This window comes from Carettochelys insculpta, chromosome 15 (assembly GCF_033958435.1).
Source record: "Carettochelys insculpta isolate YL-2023 chromosome 15, ASM3395843v1, whole genome shotgun sequence".
In the NCBI taxonomy this organism is placed as follows: Eukaryota; Metazoa; Chordata; order Testudines; family Carettochelyidae; genus Carettochelys; species Carettochelys insculpta.
This window is the reverse complement of record NC_134151.1, coordinates 32,289,377-32,303,757: the sequence shown is the minus strand read 5'-3', so window position 1 is coordinate 32,303,757 and position 14,381 is coordinate 32,289,377. Positions and strand designations below refer to the sequence as shown.

The following is a 14,381-nucleotide window of genomic DNA, read 5'->3' as shown; positions in this document are numbered from 1 at the left end:
TGCAACCAGCAGTTGATCCATCTCCTCTCTTCCCACACAGGCTTCATTTCCCTAAAAGGCAGTGGTGTCATTTCTACAGGGCCACCATGTCTTGGGGAAGAAGCCATGCTGGGACTCACCCTGAATTGTGCCTGGCTGTAAGACGCCTCCAGGAGGGCAGCACAGAACGGACCTGGGGTCAGAATGTTTTATAGCCCCAGGAGAAGGGGAAGAGGAAGACAGTGGCAGATGCCAATACTTGGCATAAATCCATAGGATGGTAGACGTATAACTAGTGTGTTCATTTATGTGCGTTCTCTCCCCGCCCCCCCGCCCCACAATGGCAGGGGCACACCTGAAATAAACTACCTCCCTCCTCTCTGCTCTTCAGTTTATTTGCATAATGCAGCGACTCAGAAAGTGAACATGTTCCCCAGAAGTCGCATCAGTCCCACACCAGCTGTTGCCTACCACGCACACCAGCAAAGAGTGTGGTAAGTCGCACGTGTCAAGATCAATAAGAACAGACTCCCAGCTCAAGGATCTGAGCCCTGCACAGAGTAGTCACACTTTGCCCCCCAGAAGGGTCTAGGTGGAATGCCACCTCATCGCCAAGTCCTGGTAAACGTTCACAGCCACATCCATTAAATAAGCCATGTCTCCATTCTGGGTGCTGACGGGAGAGGCAGATTTGCTGCACTTCTGAAGTTTCTAGAGCAGGGCTTTCACCCCTCAAGACCCAGAACATCAGGCAGGACATTGCTGGCCCTACTGCCCCAGGCTGGTTCGGAGAGTTGGAAAGAAGCAGGAGCCCGTCCTATCTTCAAGGTCAGTCTGGTTTGTGTCCCACTTGCAGGGCAAACCAACCAGAAACCTCATCCCTCACCCGCTTGCAAACGAATTTCTTTGACGAAATCCTACATTTTCAGCAGTAAACATACTAATTAAGCAGTTTGATGTAGGCAGGATGTTAGTTTTAATTGTGCTAATCTGCCCCCAACAGGGAAAGCTGAAGCAGCATGCAAATCTTTGTACCTGTCTGGATCTTGCTTAGAAGAGATGGGAAGCTACAGGATCCAGGATGTCCAGAGTTAAACCTATGGCCTGGTGCTTCATGTTCCCCACCCGCCCAGAGACATTCCAACATCAGAATCAGATTATGGCCACAAATGGGCATAACATTAAATGCCAACTTTCACCCTGAGTCCTTGGAGGCTGGCATCATAAAAAAAACCAGCCCATTTTGATTACAGCCTTTTGCGGCTGCAGCAGCCACTAGGTGGGAGTCCCAAAGTTGCAAACAGTGGCTGAAGGAGACATTAAAACCTTCAGCAAGTGAGACAGCTCTGCCTCAAGTAGGGCATTCTCTTCAACCAAAGACACTGGGGGGAAAACACTCATTCTTCACACAGTACGAGAAGGGTGAAGTCTGAGTGCTCTTACACAAATTCTTCACACAGCATAAATTCCACACCTTCGTTTAGAACCGGAATTGCTGGTTGAATGGCAGTGGAGGGAGGCTGAGAGAGAGACTGGGACAGTGCCAGCCACTCTGAGATGGTCCTCCAGCCAGCAGACCAGAAGAGTTCACTGTAACAGCCAACAGGCAGAGCTCAGACACCCACTCATCCACACCACATCGGCACACAGAGGAAAAAACTCTCAGATGCAGGAGGGAACGAGGTCACAGTCTTGCACGCACTGACAGACTGAGCCCTGTGGGGGGGCCGTCTTCAGGAACAACGTACAAGCGCCCATAGCCAAAACACCACGGACACGCCTACCCATAATGAATTCCACGGGCTGTGCTCACTGCCAGATTAATCACGAGCAACTGAGGCTATGTCTACACAGGGGAGGGTCAATGGGAGAGGAGTACAGGGGTCAACTATGACCAATGGGTCATTTTTGCATCCCCAGCCTAGAAACATGAAATCAAACCCCAGCAGATGGGCCCTGAGTAGGTCGTGGCAGTGTAGATGTAGCCTGAGAAATGCATAACCACTCTGTGTGGCTTCATGCCTGGCTAAACACTCAGCACGACCCTCGACCCCCCTGCAAGCCATGGCAGTTTTGCCATCAGTTTCGATGTGGGTCAGTTCTGGACGATGTCCACATGCACACAGGACACAAGCCCAGGCAGGTTGTAGCCCTACTTGTATCTATTCTGGGACCTAGGTCCCAAGTGCCAGTGGAAAGGAAGCAAGAGGGGAAGGCTGCGACCAGGCACAATTCACCCCACCGGCCAGCATGAGCATTTGGAGGGAAGGAAACGAACCATTTCACTCCGGAGTTCTCCATGTGCAGTTTACACTGGTTTGGCTCCTCACACCACCGAGGAAGGGGAGAGGTTGTAAGCCAAGTGATTCTACCCTACACCCTTAACCCGCCCCAAGCCTTGGCTTGTATTTTACTACACTGTTTTGTAATGACTTGGGTCTGCTCTTATTGGCAGCAGCCAGTTCTTTGGCAAAGCAAAAGTAGTTCTACAAAGGAGCCAGAAAACACAGTAACTGGAAACTGCTGGTCTGCAAAGGAGGTCGTCAACCAGGGAGCCAACAAATGTGAAAACAAATCATGGGAGTTCTGCAAAGCAAAGGTGGGGACACCATGCACAAGCCTGAGATTTCAAGCATCAGAAAGACTTAACATCTTAGTACAGGGCCATGGATGTTGCTGGACCAGAAAGCCCTGGTGGCTGGGAGCAGGCACCAGCCGAGTCCCATGGCTGCACTGGGCAGCTGTAGCTGGGGCAGAAAGCTGGTGGGGGCCAGGAAGTCACCGGGGCTGGGGCCAAGCCAGCTGGGAAGCCTGTCCGAAGCCCTGGCTGAGGAGCCACAAATGTGGCTGGAATGCCACGGCCAGGGGCTAGCAGCCACAGACAGGCCACTGCAGCTGCAGTGGCCAGGAGCAGGCGGTATGGTGGGTTTATGGAGTACAGGTTGCACTTCTTCCGGTCCAGCAAATTCCCTGGTCTGGGACCACTCAGGCAGTACACAGGCTAACAACAGCCGACCACTAGTACAGCCATCACCAGCACCTGAGAAACCAGCCAGGGCAATAATCACAAACCTTCTGGCTTATTGGCACCGGGGGAGCCTCATCCTCACTTCCCGACGAGTCGCTGCTCTCTGAACTCTCTTCTGCCTTTGCAGTGGTTCTAGGCGTTCCAGGCCCCATGCTAGCCTGGCTGGGCACAGCTAGTTTTGAGAGCTGCTTTCGCGGAGCTGGTATTGAGGCTTTCGCTGGAGCCGCCCTGGCGGCCAGAGGAGTGGCTGGTGCACTTTTCAGCAGTGTCGCCGTGGCCTGGGGAGCTTTTGCAGATGGGTCCGTCTACAGCCAAGGGACGGAAACAGAATAAACCATGGCTAGGGGAGGGGAACTCGCCCCCTTCTGTTTTAACCTAGGAAGATGCAAGACATAGCTTACGACTGTAAAAGAAAATGCTATGGCTGGAAGGGTGATAACGCCAAGAGAGGGTGGGTGACAAGCACGGCAAGTCAGGCGTGCCCCGATCTGTCCTCCTGGCAGAAATCAGCTGGGACGAGGGAGCAGACAAAGAAATTCTTCTATAGTCTGCTGCGTAACTGGTCCCTGCTATACCACCGTGGAGGGGAGAAAAGGCTGCCTGCTCCACAAGGACACAAACAGCTGCTTCACATGCATCACAGCACAGAACGAAGGGAGCAAAGGCCCAAAGCTCCCCACCTAGGCACAAAAGCAGCAGCTGCCAGGTGGCACTAGAGTTTCCTAATGCTAAATGTTGCAGATTCTACACTTGGCTCTGAATCCTCATCTGTCCATGGGCCATGAGAGGAAAGGGAAACCCTGCTCCTCTCTTGGGCAGGGCTGGGGGAGAAGTGCGTTTGGTTTTATTTAAACCCCCACCCCACATGAAGCTTTGGCATGTTGAAATCAACACACATTTCACCTGGTCGCTGACAATGGGCAGCGGAAACAATCCGGCACTGCCAACTCTCCTGCAGTGCACCTTGCTTCTCTCACTTGGTTCTCATTCTGGCATCACTGCGCCTTGGTACAGGTGTGAGGGATGACAGTGACCCACCTGCGCAGCTGACCTGGCTTCCTCATCTTCGCTGTCCGAGTCGCTGCTGCTCTCAGAAGTGTCCTGCGCCTTTGCGCTCCCAGCAGCCTTTGCAGGAGCAGTCACCTTTGCAACGCCTGATTTGCCCTGGGTTGGTGTTTCTGTGGTTCGTTTCCATGGAGCTGGGGTGCCCACTTTCCCTGGGGACCTCTTGGTAAGCACTGGAGTGGCTGGAGCACTTTTCACTGGTGTTGCGTTGATCGGCACTGCTCTCCCAGCTGGTTTTGTCTGGAGGAAAGAGAAGAGACCCACTGGTGAGAATGCGGGACATCAGTGCAAAGGACGCTGGGGGAGGAAACTGAAAGGAAGCCGGAGGGGGATGAGGTTAGCTCAGTGGACAGGCCTGGGTCCACGGGTGGGATGAGTGACATACGAAGCTGCCCCCACACTGCAACAAGCTGGGCTGCACTTCTTGTAACCCTGTGCAAGGCTCTTGGGCTGGGGAGCAACAGGTGGTTTTCTAGCAGGCTACTTTAATGCTGAGATGGTGGTTTGTGGACATCCCTTTAATCAGCACAACAGGCCGTGTATTCTGGGTTCTCAACATCCCACACATCTGCCCTGACTACTTTCTACAGGTCAGAGAGGCTCAGGGTTTGCACATCCCTGTGCGGGAGAGGGATCCGAACTTTCCCTTTCCAGCCACAGAGGCTGGGGGTTGCTGTCGGTCGGGGTGGAAGGGAGAGGCCTTGTTTCCGCAGTGCACTGGCCTCACTAAACTGTTTCTAATCCCCACCCGGGGTGCCAATAGCCCCAACAGACCCCTGGGAAAGGGGTGGGGAGCTGGCTCTGTGCTCCTGGAAGAAGCGGGGCCTCAGGCAGCAGGCCCCCAGCGCCACTAAACGCTCCAGTGGTGATTTAAAAGGGCCGGGGTTTTTGGGCCCTTTACAATCACCAGGACCTGGGGCACCTGTCCCCCCCCTTGTCAGCAGGCCTGTCCCCATCCCCCTAGCAATCTGAGAAAGGGTCTCCACACTGCTAGGCCCTGGCAGATCAGCACAGGCAGTGGTTGCGATGGGAAACCCTCAGAGCATTCAGAGGAACCGCTTGGGAGGTCAATACCTGGAGCACTGGGGTTTCTAATTCCTCTTCAGAGGAAGTGTCACCACTCGAGCCCTCACTGCTCTGCTCGGCCTTTCCAGCTGGTGGCTTTAGCGCTGAAACACCAGAGAGGAGACCTCACTCACCCTGCACTCTCTTGTCGAGTCCACGCAGGCAGCCCTAGTCAGGCAGTCATTAGGTTATGGGAGCCACAGGGGACAGGCAACAGCCATGTCGCACAGGGGCGGGGCCCTATGACACTGCTAAGATCTGAGGTGCCTACTGAGCACCTCAAAATGGTTCCGGTCACATATTTAAAATTAACACCCCCACACTTCCCTTAGGAGACCCTCCCTCAAGGAGGGCCAGTCATCCAAAGTCCCTGCTTGGAGAGCGAGTGCTGTGCGATCACATGTCTACACCCCTCATGCCAGGACCAGCTCCCAAGCAAGGAGCCTCTCCCTCTGCCCCTCCCCGCACCCCATCCCAACTCACACGCCAATGAGGAGCCAAGAGGGTTTTTAACAACTATATTTTTCCTTCCCACCCTTCACCCTCAGAACAACCGACGGAATTTCCCCTCCAAACCTCACCGAACAGCCACTTCTGGCTTGAGACATTTTCAGCGCATTCAGAGTAAAGCCGTAGGGTGGTATCGTCCCAAGGCCCTGCCACATCAGCTCTCCACTGAACGAGACCCTTCACTGCAGGGTTTGCTAGCGGACACCGGATCTAATCTGCTGTTGCCTGCAAGCCAAGTGCTTGGGCAGCCTCCCAGGACAGGTTCAGGTTTTGCCCAGCTGATTAACAGAGCGCCCCCCAGCCACCCACAGTGGGCAGCATGTATTTCTCTTGGTGGTGCCACCTACACATGCCTTCGCGCATATTATAACGTTTATTCTGCCCATGGATAAAAAAGTGCGAGGGAACCCTGATCCCCATGTACTTCTCTATAATCCCAGATCCAAGCACACTCTTCCTTAACACAGCCTGATCTGGACACTGCATGTTGTTCCCTGTTCTGCCACATCTCTACAGGCAGCAGTTTATGACTCTGATGGTTATCCAACGGGAGAGCCAAAGCCATGAGGCCTGAGGCATTCCTAGGAATGTAATTCAGACCAGACATACTGTAAAGCCCAAACAGAGACGTACGTCTCAGACCAGCACAACAGCTAGGTGGTGGCTGTGGAAACGCATCCCAAGCTCACGGGTCTCTCACCCGATTTGGGACCTGGGAGCTTGCCTGCTGGCCTCTTCTCCCCTTCCTCATTCTCCGACGAATTGCTGCTTTCGGAGCTCTCTGCTGCCTTTGCGGTTACTGCTCCTACTGCTTTGCTTTGCCCGACTTTGGCCCGAGTTGCTGCAGCAGTTCCTGGCCTACCGGCAGGAGCTTTCTTCTGCCCTGCTTTGACCAGAGTTGAAGAGGCAGCTGGAACAGCAGGCATGAGCTTGTTGGAGGCGGCTTTGCTCTTTCCTGCCCCAGCAGCAGCTGCCAGCTTACCTGAAGTAGCATTGGCTTTGTTGTGGGCAACATGTGGCAGAGAATTGGCAGCTTTGCTACTGGCAGCAGCGGGTCTCACCTGGAGGAAAAACAAACAAAGCAGTCACTTTTGAGATGGCCCTTTGTCCTCTTCATGGAATCAAGAGCCAGATTTTAGGAACCACCCCCCCAGACAGCGCTGATGGGCTCTGAACTGTTAACGCTCTCCGAAGCTGATGCTGTCTTTGCATTTAAACACAGGCACCTGGAGACACGGTCCTGCGGACGCACCACCACCAGAGGTGGAAAAACGACCCAAAACGTTACTTGAGTAAAAGTGCAGCTGCTTTCACTTCTGGGCATTTGATGTATAGGCACGTGCACTTTTACTCAAGTAATTTCCCAAAGGGGCACTGCTGACTTGTACTTAAGTACACCCCCCAAAGCAGCTGCTCTTACTCAAGTAACTTTGGGGGTACTTTTCACACCCTGCCCACCAGGGACTTGAAGCGACTCACACCAGCCACATAGCTGGTCTTCAGAGAACACTTCTCCAGGACACCAGCAACCCAAGCAGGGTTTTCCTAGGCCCAATGCCCAAAATCAGGCTGAAGAGGATTTATTTAATGAGGCTTTTGTTTTTCTATCCCTGAAATGAGAACCTAATTAGCATAAGGCATGTGTGAGATAGTAATTTTGTGCTCCTTTAGCCTCCCCCTTTCCCCAGCAGGGTCACCTCTAAAGAAGCCTGGTGTCTCTTAACTCCTCCAAGTGAATGAACAACAAACCCTTCCCATGGAACAGATGTGACCTCCACAGGGAGGTTGCTTTTTAGGGCACCGTACTCACAGCAGCCTCAGGCCTGCCGGCAGCAGAAGAGGAGGGTGTCCGTACCATCCACCTGGCAAACCCGCCCAGAGCAGCAGCACTCCCTGGTATAGCATCCAAAGCCATTTTTTGCCCTTCTAATGGTCACACTAGGGATTGTGACAGAACACCCAGCCCCAGCCAGCATTGCTATAACTCTAATGCAGCCCTGGGGGCGTGGCACAGGGACAAGCGTCACTTTACCTCCTTTGTTTCCTTTCCAGCCACCGCCTCCTCTTCGGAAGAGGAGTCTTCGTCCTCGCTGCTCTCTGCCTGCACTGTGGAGTTACTCACAACAGGGGCACCTGCTGCCACACAGACAGGAAAGATACAACATGCAGAGACTCCAAACGCAGGGCTCTCTCCCACCCACTGGGCACAAAGGCAGCTGATGATGCAGAATCCGGTTCCACGCCCTGCCCCAGTGCTGGAGGAAAGAGCTCACGGCTCCATCACCGAGGGCTCTTCCCCTCCCACCAGTCTCCGAGCAAAGAGCGGAGTTCTCTGGACTTGAGAGAATGTGTGTGGTGGACTTGGAGCAGAGATCTAAGACTGTTGTGGACACTGCACAAACTGCAGCATATGAGTCTACGAATACCAAGGCACCGTAACGGTCTAAGAGGCCTCGTGTGGCCTGGGAGAAACGTGCGCCCCTCAGCCAAATCAAGTTACTTAGCTTGTCTGAAACCACCACCACCACCACACAGCATTGCAGACGCAATTTAACACACGCAGCGAGTTTAGCATAGGTTAGAATTCAGTGGGTTTTGTCTGGCTAAGGTTTTCGAAGGCAGTAATTGCACTGAGTTTGGTAAGTGGATCTAACCTCTGCCTGTAAACACTAGGCCAGAGCAAGGGTGAGCGAACTTTTCACATCGGGCATCACTTTTCATCCCTGCAGTTAGTAGGCCCTGCCCCACAACCTGTCTAATGCAACCCAAACCAATGGATAGTTCAGTGATGTTCACATGAACACACGCACCCTTTCAGCAGGTGTAAGAAAATGAGTCCGTAGAACAAACACCTTTGTTAAATCAGTGTATCAACGTGAATACTCAGACGCAGAAAGAGTAACATATGTCAATGAGATGGATGAGCCTGAGACCCAGCAGCCAGTCATGCTGTGCCCCTCCTTATGAAGTTTCATGCCCCCACCCCGCCCGGCAGCAGAAGAGCTCACCTCCTCCATGAGCCCTGGCTGAGATCACATGGGTAAGCTTTTTAAAAAAAAAAGAATTCCCCACAGGCCTGCTGCTTGTGACTGCAGCTAATCCTGAGTTTTCAGGCTACCTGCCCCAAGCTCCTCGCCCATGAGTGAGGCTCAAATGGGAAACCACCGCGCCTCCCAACAGCTACATTCAACTGCAGAGGTGGAAAAACGGAGGCACAAAGGCAAAAATTACTTGTTGCTCAGGGTCACCCAGAAAGCCAGCAGAAGAGCTGGCAATAAGACGCTGATCTCCTCACCCCAGTCTGTGGCTCTAACCACTAGGCAACACCACAATGAGCTGCGTAATAACAGCCGTGAGCCATATATTATCTACCTAGCAGAGCATTAGCTGCACCAGGTGCCTAGTAGCCCTCTCTGTTGGCATTCCAAAGGGCCTGCTCTTGGCAATGAAAGGCTCTTACCTGTCACAGCTTTTGTCTCCTCTTCTGAGCTTTCGGAGCTGCTCTTGGGATCAGGAACTCTGATCTTTTTTGTTGGAACGCCTCTCTCCAAGTCGCTCGCCTTTCGTTTCTTGGCATTTGGGGGAGTCCTGTAGGACAGATAATGGTGTTAACAACAGAAACAGCCTCAAAGAGCAAAAACACTTACCAGTTCACCCAGGCTTGCTCCTCCAGGGTCAGAAAAGGAACCACCATTGCTCTGAAATAAATGCAGGTGGCTGACTCTGGAATGACTTCAGGTAATCTGAAGAGTATTCTCCATAATCCTGCTCAGCCAAACCCCAGATGCAACATCTCACAGGAATGTGAAGAGGAGACATATTTATTCCATCTGTACAGGGCAGGGCCAGTAGTCAGAGTCAGGAAATTTAGCCTCAAGTATTTGGAAAAATGCTGCTTTTTTCCCCCCCACGAGAGTCAAATGATTAATACATTCTGATGTAGTGCTTTTCCTCAGCAGGTCTCCAAGCACTTTATGAAGGCAGTCAGCATCATTATGCCTATTTTACTGATGGGGAGACTGAGGCACAGAGAAAGAGTAGCTGCTTGAACAAGATTACTCAATTGGTCAATGGCAGAACCAGGAATAAAACCCAAAAATCCTGAGCTCCAGTCCAGTGCTCTCTTTAATGTACTGAAAGAGAAGAGAAGCAAACTTTTTACACCAGGACCCACTTTTTGTCCCTACGATTAGCAGGGACCCCCTAACTTGCCTAATGTAGCCCAAAGTGATGGAAATTTCAGTTATGTCCCTATGAACCCCACACCCCCTTCCAGCACATGCAAGAAAATAACTATGAAGAACATAAAAACCTTCATCAGGATATAAATGTGAATGCACAGACATAAAAACAGTAACATGTCAACATTTTCAATGAGACAGATGAGCCTAAGACCCAGCAGCTGATTGTGCTGTGCCCCCCTTACAAAATTTCATGCCCCCCCCACTCTCGTCTGACCTGCCCATTACATTTTAGTTACTCTTATATTGAGCCCAATAACTTTAAATCCTTTTTTTTTTTTAAATAACGAGCCTGATATCTACATCAGGTGCACTCTAATTACTTTGAGAGCAACAAGAAGTCTTGTGGCACCTTAGACTAACAGATATTTCGGAGCATAAGCGTTCGTGGGAAAAGACCCACTTCACCAGATGCATCTAATGAAGCAGGTCTTTGCCCACGAACACTTATGCTCCGAAATATCTGTTAGTCTAAGGTGCCACAAGACTTCTTGATGTTCTCAAAGCTACAGACTAACACAGCTACCTCTCTGATACTCTAATTACTGACAGCACAGCAAGGTTGGTTTGGGGTATGACACTGCTGTGACCTTCCTACGCAGGCAAAAGCTCGAGCCTGGACTCATTTACCACTACTTAACCCTTGTACCCCACATGGAGCACAAGTCATCTACAAGTCTCCTCCACTTCACTCCTTCTGGGGACAAAGCTTCTAGCTGATTCCAGGAGTACCCCAGTTGCTGTCCTTCAGTCTCAGTTGATCTTCTCTATGTTGTCCAAGGACGTCTTTTGCGTGTTCCATGTGAGACCTTGACGAACTCTACTGGTGACGGTTTTCTGAGAGTGGCCCACCCTCTCCAACTTTTGACTCTTGATTTTAACATCCATTGGCTCTTGTCCTGCTCTGTTCCAAAGCTCCTCATCTGTGACAAAGTCTTGCCATTTGATGTGAAGGATGTACCTCAGGCCTCTGTTTACGAATGTCTGTAGCTTGCAAGTTGAAGAATTTTTAGTACACCAGGTTTCACATCCATACAACAGCTCACTCTTCACATTTGTGTTGAAGATCTGCAGATTCATCTTCACAGATATTATTTGTGATCTCCACATGGGATGGAGAGTCTAGACTCATTTACACCAGCATAAATACATTTGTCAGTCTAGCTTTCGTTGGTCACCTACCGGCTATAAGCTGTACCAGCACCAAAAGATGGATTTGCCAGTATAATGCATCTTCACTAGAAGGATTTTGCCAGGATAGCTATACTGATGCACCTTTTAAGTGTGAACTATGCTGCAGAGCCATTCTATTACACCCAGAAGCCAACAGTTAGTCTTGAAATCTTATTAACATACAGGGTAAAAATATAGCTCAGAAGGCTGCTGAAAAATCAGTTTTTTCTCCCACATTCATTGACAAGTGAGAATACTTGAGAAATTGTGTGAAACTTAAGAACGGCCATACTGGGTCAGACCAAAGGTTCATCTAGCCCAGTGTACTGTCCTCCAATAGTAGCCAATACAAGGTGCCCTGAAGGGAGTACACAGAACTCGTAATCATCAAGTGATCCCACCCATTGCCCATTCCCAGCTGCTGAGGATACCAACCCTGCCCATCTTGGCTAACAGCCACAAATGGGCCTATCCTTCATCAATTTACCTAGCACTTTTTTGATTCCTGTTAAAATCCTGACCTTCACAGCATCCCCTGGCAAGGAGCTCTACAGATTGCACAGGGCTTTGGGTATGTACCATGCTATGAACACTCAGCATCCTCACTACACAGTGATCCCCAAAGTACCCCCCAATGAGTTTTATTTACGTACCATTCTGCCTATCTGTCTATTAACTTTCATTGCCAGGCTCACTTGGGTACCTTGATTTAATTCAACAACTGAACTGCTCTGCTTTTGCCCAAGGCACAAATTCAGCCCCAAGCAAAGAATATTTTTTGCCACTTAAATGAAGCCTCTCTGGCTCATAAAGGAGAGTATTAAAAGGCTCCAAAGAAAGTCCCATCCCATTCTTTTCAGACAGAAGTATAATAGCTATACGGCAGTGGATGCAAAGGGGCATGCTGGGAGGGCATTAAGATGGGTCAAAATAAGCATCATTGCAAAAAGATATAAAGTTGTTCCAAGAACAAGAACTTCTCTTATGATATTTTAGCTGAGTGCAGTATCTGACAGACAAACACCATGACAGGTCCCTGCCCGGAGTAGTTTAGGCTCTAGACTAGACATAACAAAAAAGGAAGACAATAAACAAAGTGTGTGTTTCAGTTACATGAAAGGGGTAGTATAATAGGTTAACATTACACGTGCATTTTTTAAAATTTAAAATAAATTCATGTAACATAGCCATGGCTGTGGAGTACCTAGAGTAATTTGTACCATTATACATCAAGACAGTAAAGTAGTAGCCCAGAGAATAAAATATCAGCCCCACTGTTGCATCAATTAGCTTTTTACATCAAGTTGTAGAGTTTCTAATGATCAGCCCATAAATATGAAAGGAAGGAGATCAGAGATACACACAGCAAGAGTGAGGAGAGGGCTAAGGACTGTCAGGATACACTGTATTTCATTGTGTGATGCTATGGATACAATGAAACCTACGCACTATTCTCTGGGAATATTAGTACAATCTTTTAAACAGCTTCTCTACTAGGCCATTTCCGCTGTAATGATTCAGGGCAGATCGACTTTTGTAGGATCAGGGCCTCACTGGCTGATTTTTTCCCCATCCCTCTAATGTTATCATAAATCCAATTTAAACTCACGTGCATCTGGAGCGTCACCTTTCCTTGGTCTGTATTGCAGCACTTGGAAAATGTGTTGCTACCATGAAGGTTCCAATGCTGCACGCACGCGCACACACACGCACACACACCAATAGCTTATTCACACAATTGCCCCTAACATCAACAGGAAACCAGGGGGAACACACTTAGCCCCCTTCTCCCAACACTGACTCTCTCTCTCTCTCTCTCACACACACACACCACACACCAAGAATAGCATCCAGCGCTTAACGTAATAAGCATACAGCCAGCCTCTGGGCTGAGCATTTCCATTCCACACAGAAGTGAGGCTTGGTTCCTAAGGTGACCATCTTGAAACTTGTGGGAATATTTCTAGATTGGCTCACTCCAATGCCCATGAATGTATTCGCGCAATGATGCCTGGTTAATTCTATAAGGAGAGGGAGAAACGACCTGCATTCCACGTCACATCCATTCCCTCCCAGTGAGGCTTACTGTTGCCAGTGGGTAAAGATGTCTTCAAGAGAGGTCAACTGCGCAGGAAACTCTTTCTGTAGAAGAAGAAAGGAAAGAATTGGCATTCCACATTATCAGGAAGAACCCCTTCCCCCACCCCCTCATGCGCACACATTATGCACCCCAAAGTAACATCATAGTGCATGACAGGTACGAGCCAGCAGTGTTTTTAAATAGAGTGTCTCTCTAGCATTGGCATGTCGAGAGTAGCTTCATATGCTGGTACTGCAGGGCCACCTGCTCATGGCCTCAGATATGCCCAGCCCTTGGGGCGGTCATGCCCTGGCCTCAAGTGATGGCACTGCAGGGTTATCTACCCACATGGGAGGGGAAGCATTGCAGGGTTACCTGCCTACTGGAAGGTAGCCCTAGTCTCAAGCGGGGGTGCTGCAGGGTTACCTGCCCTGTCCTTGGGGCAGCCCTGCCCTGGTATCCATGCAGGGTTACCTGCCCACATGCTGGGTGTGTGTGTGGGCAGGGGGCTGGTACTGCGGGGTTACCGGCCCACGTGCACGCAAGGGAGGCACCGCGGTGTTACCGGCACACGTGCACGCAGGGTGGGGCGGGGCCCTGGAGGAGTTACCTGCCACGTGGGCGTGGGAGGAAGTATTGCAGGGGTAGCGGCCTACTTGCAAACAAGGGAGGCACTACGGAGTTACCGGCCCTGACCACGTGGGAGGGGGTGCGCTGGGAGGCTTCCTGCCCACGTGCAGACCACAGGAGCCCCGGGGGGGAGGGTTACCGGCCCACGTGCGGGCGGGGGAGGAAGACCCGGGGGTTACCTGGCCCAGCTGCAGCTGCAGCTCCCGCGCCGCCTTGACGTAGCCGGCGCGCAGCAGGTGCTGGTGGATGAGGACCAGCAGCTGCCGCTGGCCCCGGCCCGCCGCTGCCATGACGCTCCCGCCCGGCCCGCGTCCACCTACGGCCCCTGGCGCGCCGCCCGCGCGCTGCCGCCCCGGCTCTGCAGCGGCCAGGCCAGGCGCCCCATGCGGCGGCCCCGTGCCCTTTGACCGGGCCCCACGCGTCGGGCTTCCGCTTCCCCCCGCGCGGCCCGCCGGGAAGTGTAGTCGGGGGCGGAGCTGGGGGCGGGGTCTGCCCCAGGCTCCTTCCTCCGCGAACGGGCTGGTCCCCAGGGCGAGACGCGCGTGCCGGTGGGGTGCCCGGGCCGGAGGGGAGGGCCCCATAGGAACGGCCACACGGGACCCGAGCAAAG

At 51.6% G+C, this 14,381-nt stretch overlaps 1 protein-coding gene across 10 annotated transcripts in view; it reads right to left on the bottom strand.

Moving 5' to 3' along the window:
* TCOF1 (treacle ribosome biogenesis factor 1) overlaps nt 1-14,156 on the bottom strand; it is a 38,057-nt gene extending 23,901 nt beyond the window's left edge. For 5 of the 10 annotated variants that reach the window (XM_075009890.1, XM_075009893.1, XM_075009895.1 and 2 more), the window contains exons 1-8: nt 13,951-14,156; nt 13,148-13,203; nt 9,108-9,235; nt 7,680-7,783; nt 6,348-6,708; nt 5,147-5,241; nt 4,046-4,312; nt 3,052-3,312 (exon numbers count right to left, since the gene is read on the bottom strand). In XM_075009890.1, coding sequence (XP_074865991.1) covers nt 3,052-3,312; nt 4,046-4,312; nt 5,147-5,241; nt 6,348-6,708; nt 7,680-7,783; nt 9,108-9,235; nt 13,148-13,203; nt 13,951-14,061 — 1,383 coding nt within the window. In that variant the 5' untranslated portion in view covers nt 14,062-14,156. The remainder of the gene's footprint in view (nt 1-3,051; nt 3,313-4,045; nt 4,313-5,146; nt 5,242-6,347; nt 6,709-7,679; nt 7,784-9,107; nt 9,236-13,147; nt 13,204-13,950) is intronic. The other 5 variants (XM_075009898.1, XM_075009897.1, XM_075009900.1 and 2 more) reach the window with 5 other exon arrangements.
* Between the last annotated feature and the right edge of the window lie 225 nt (nt 14,157-14,381).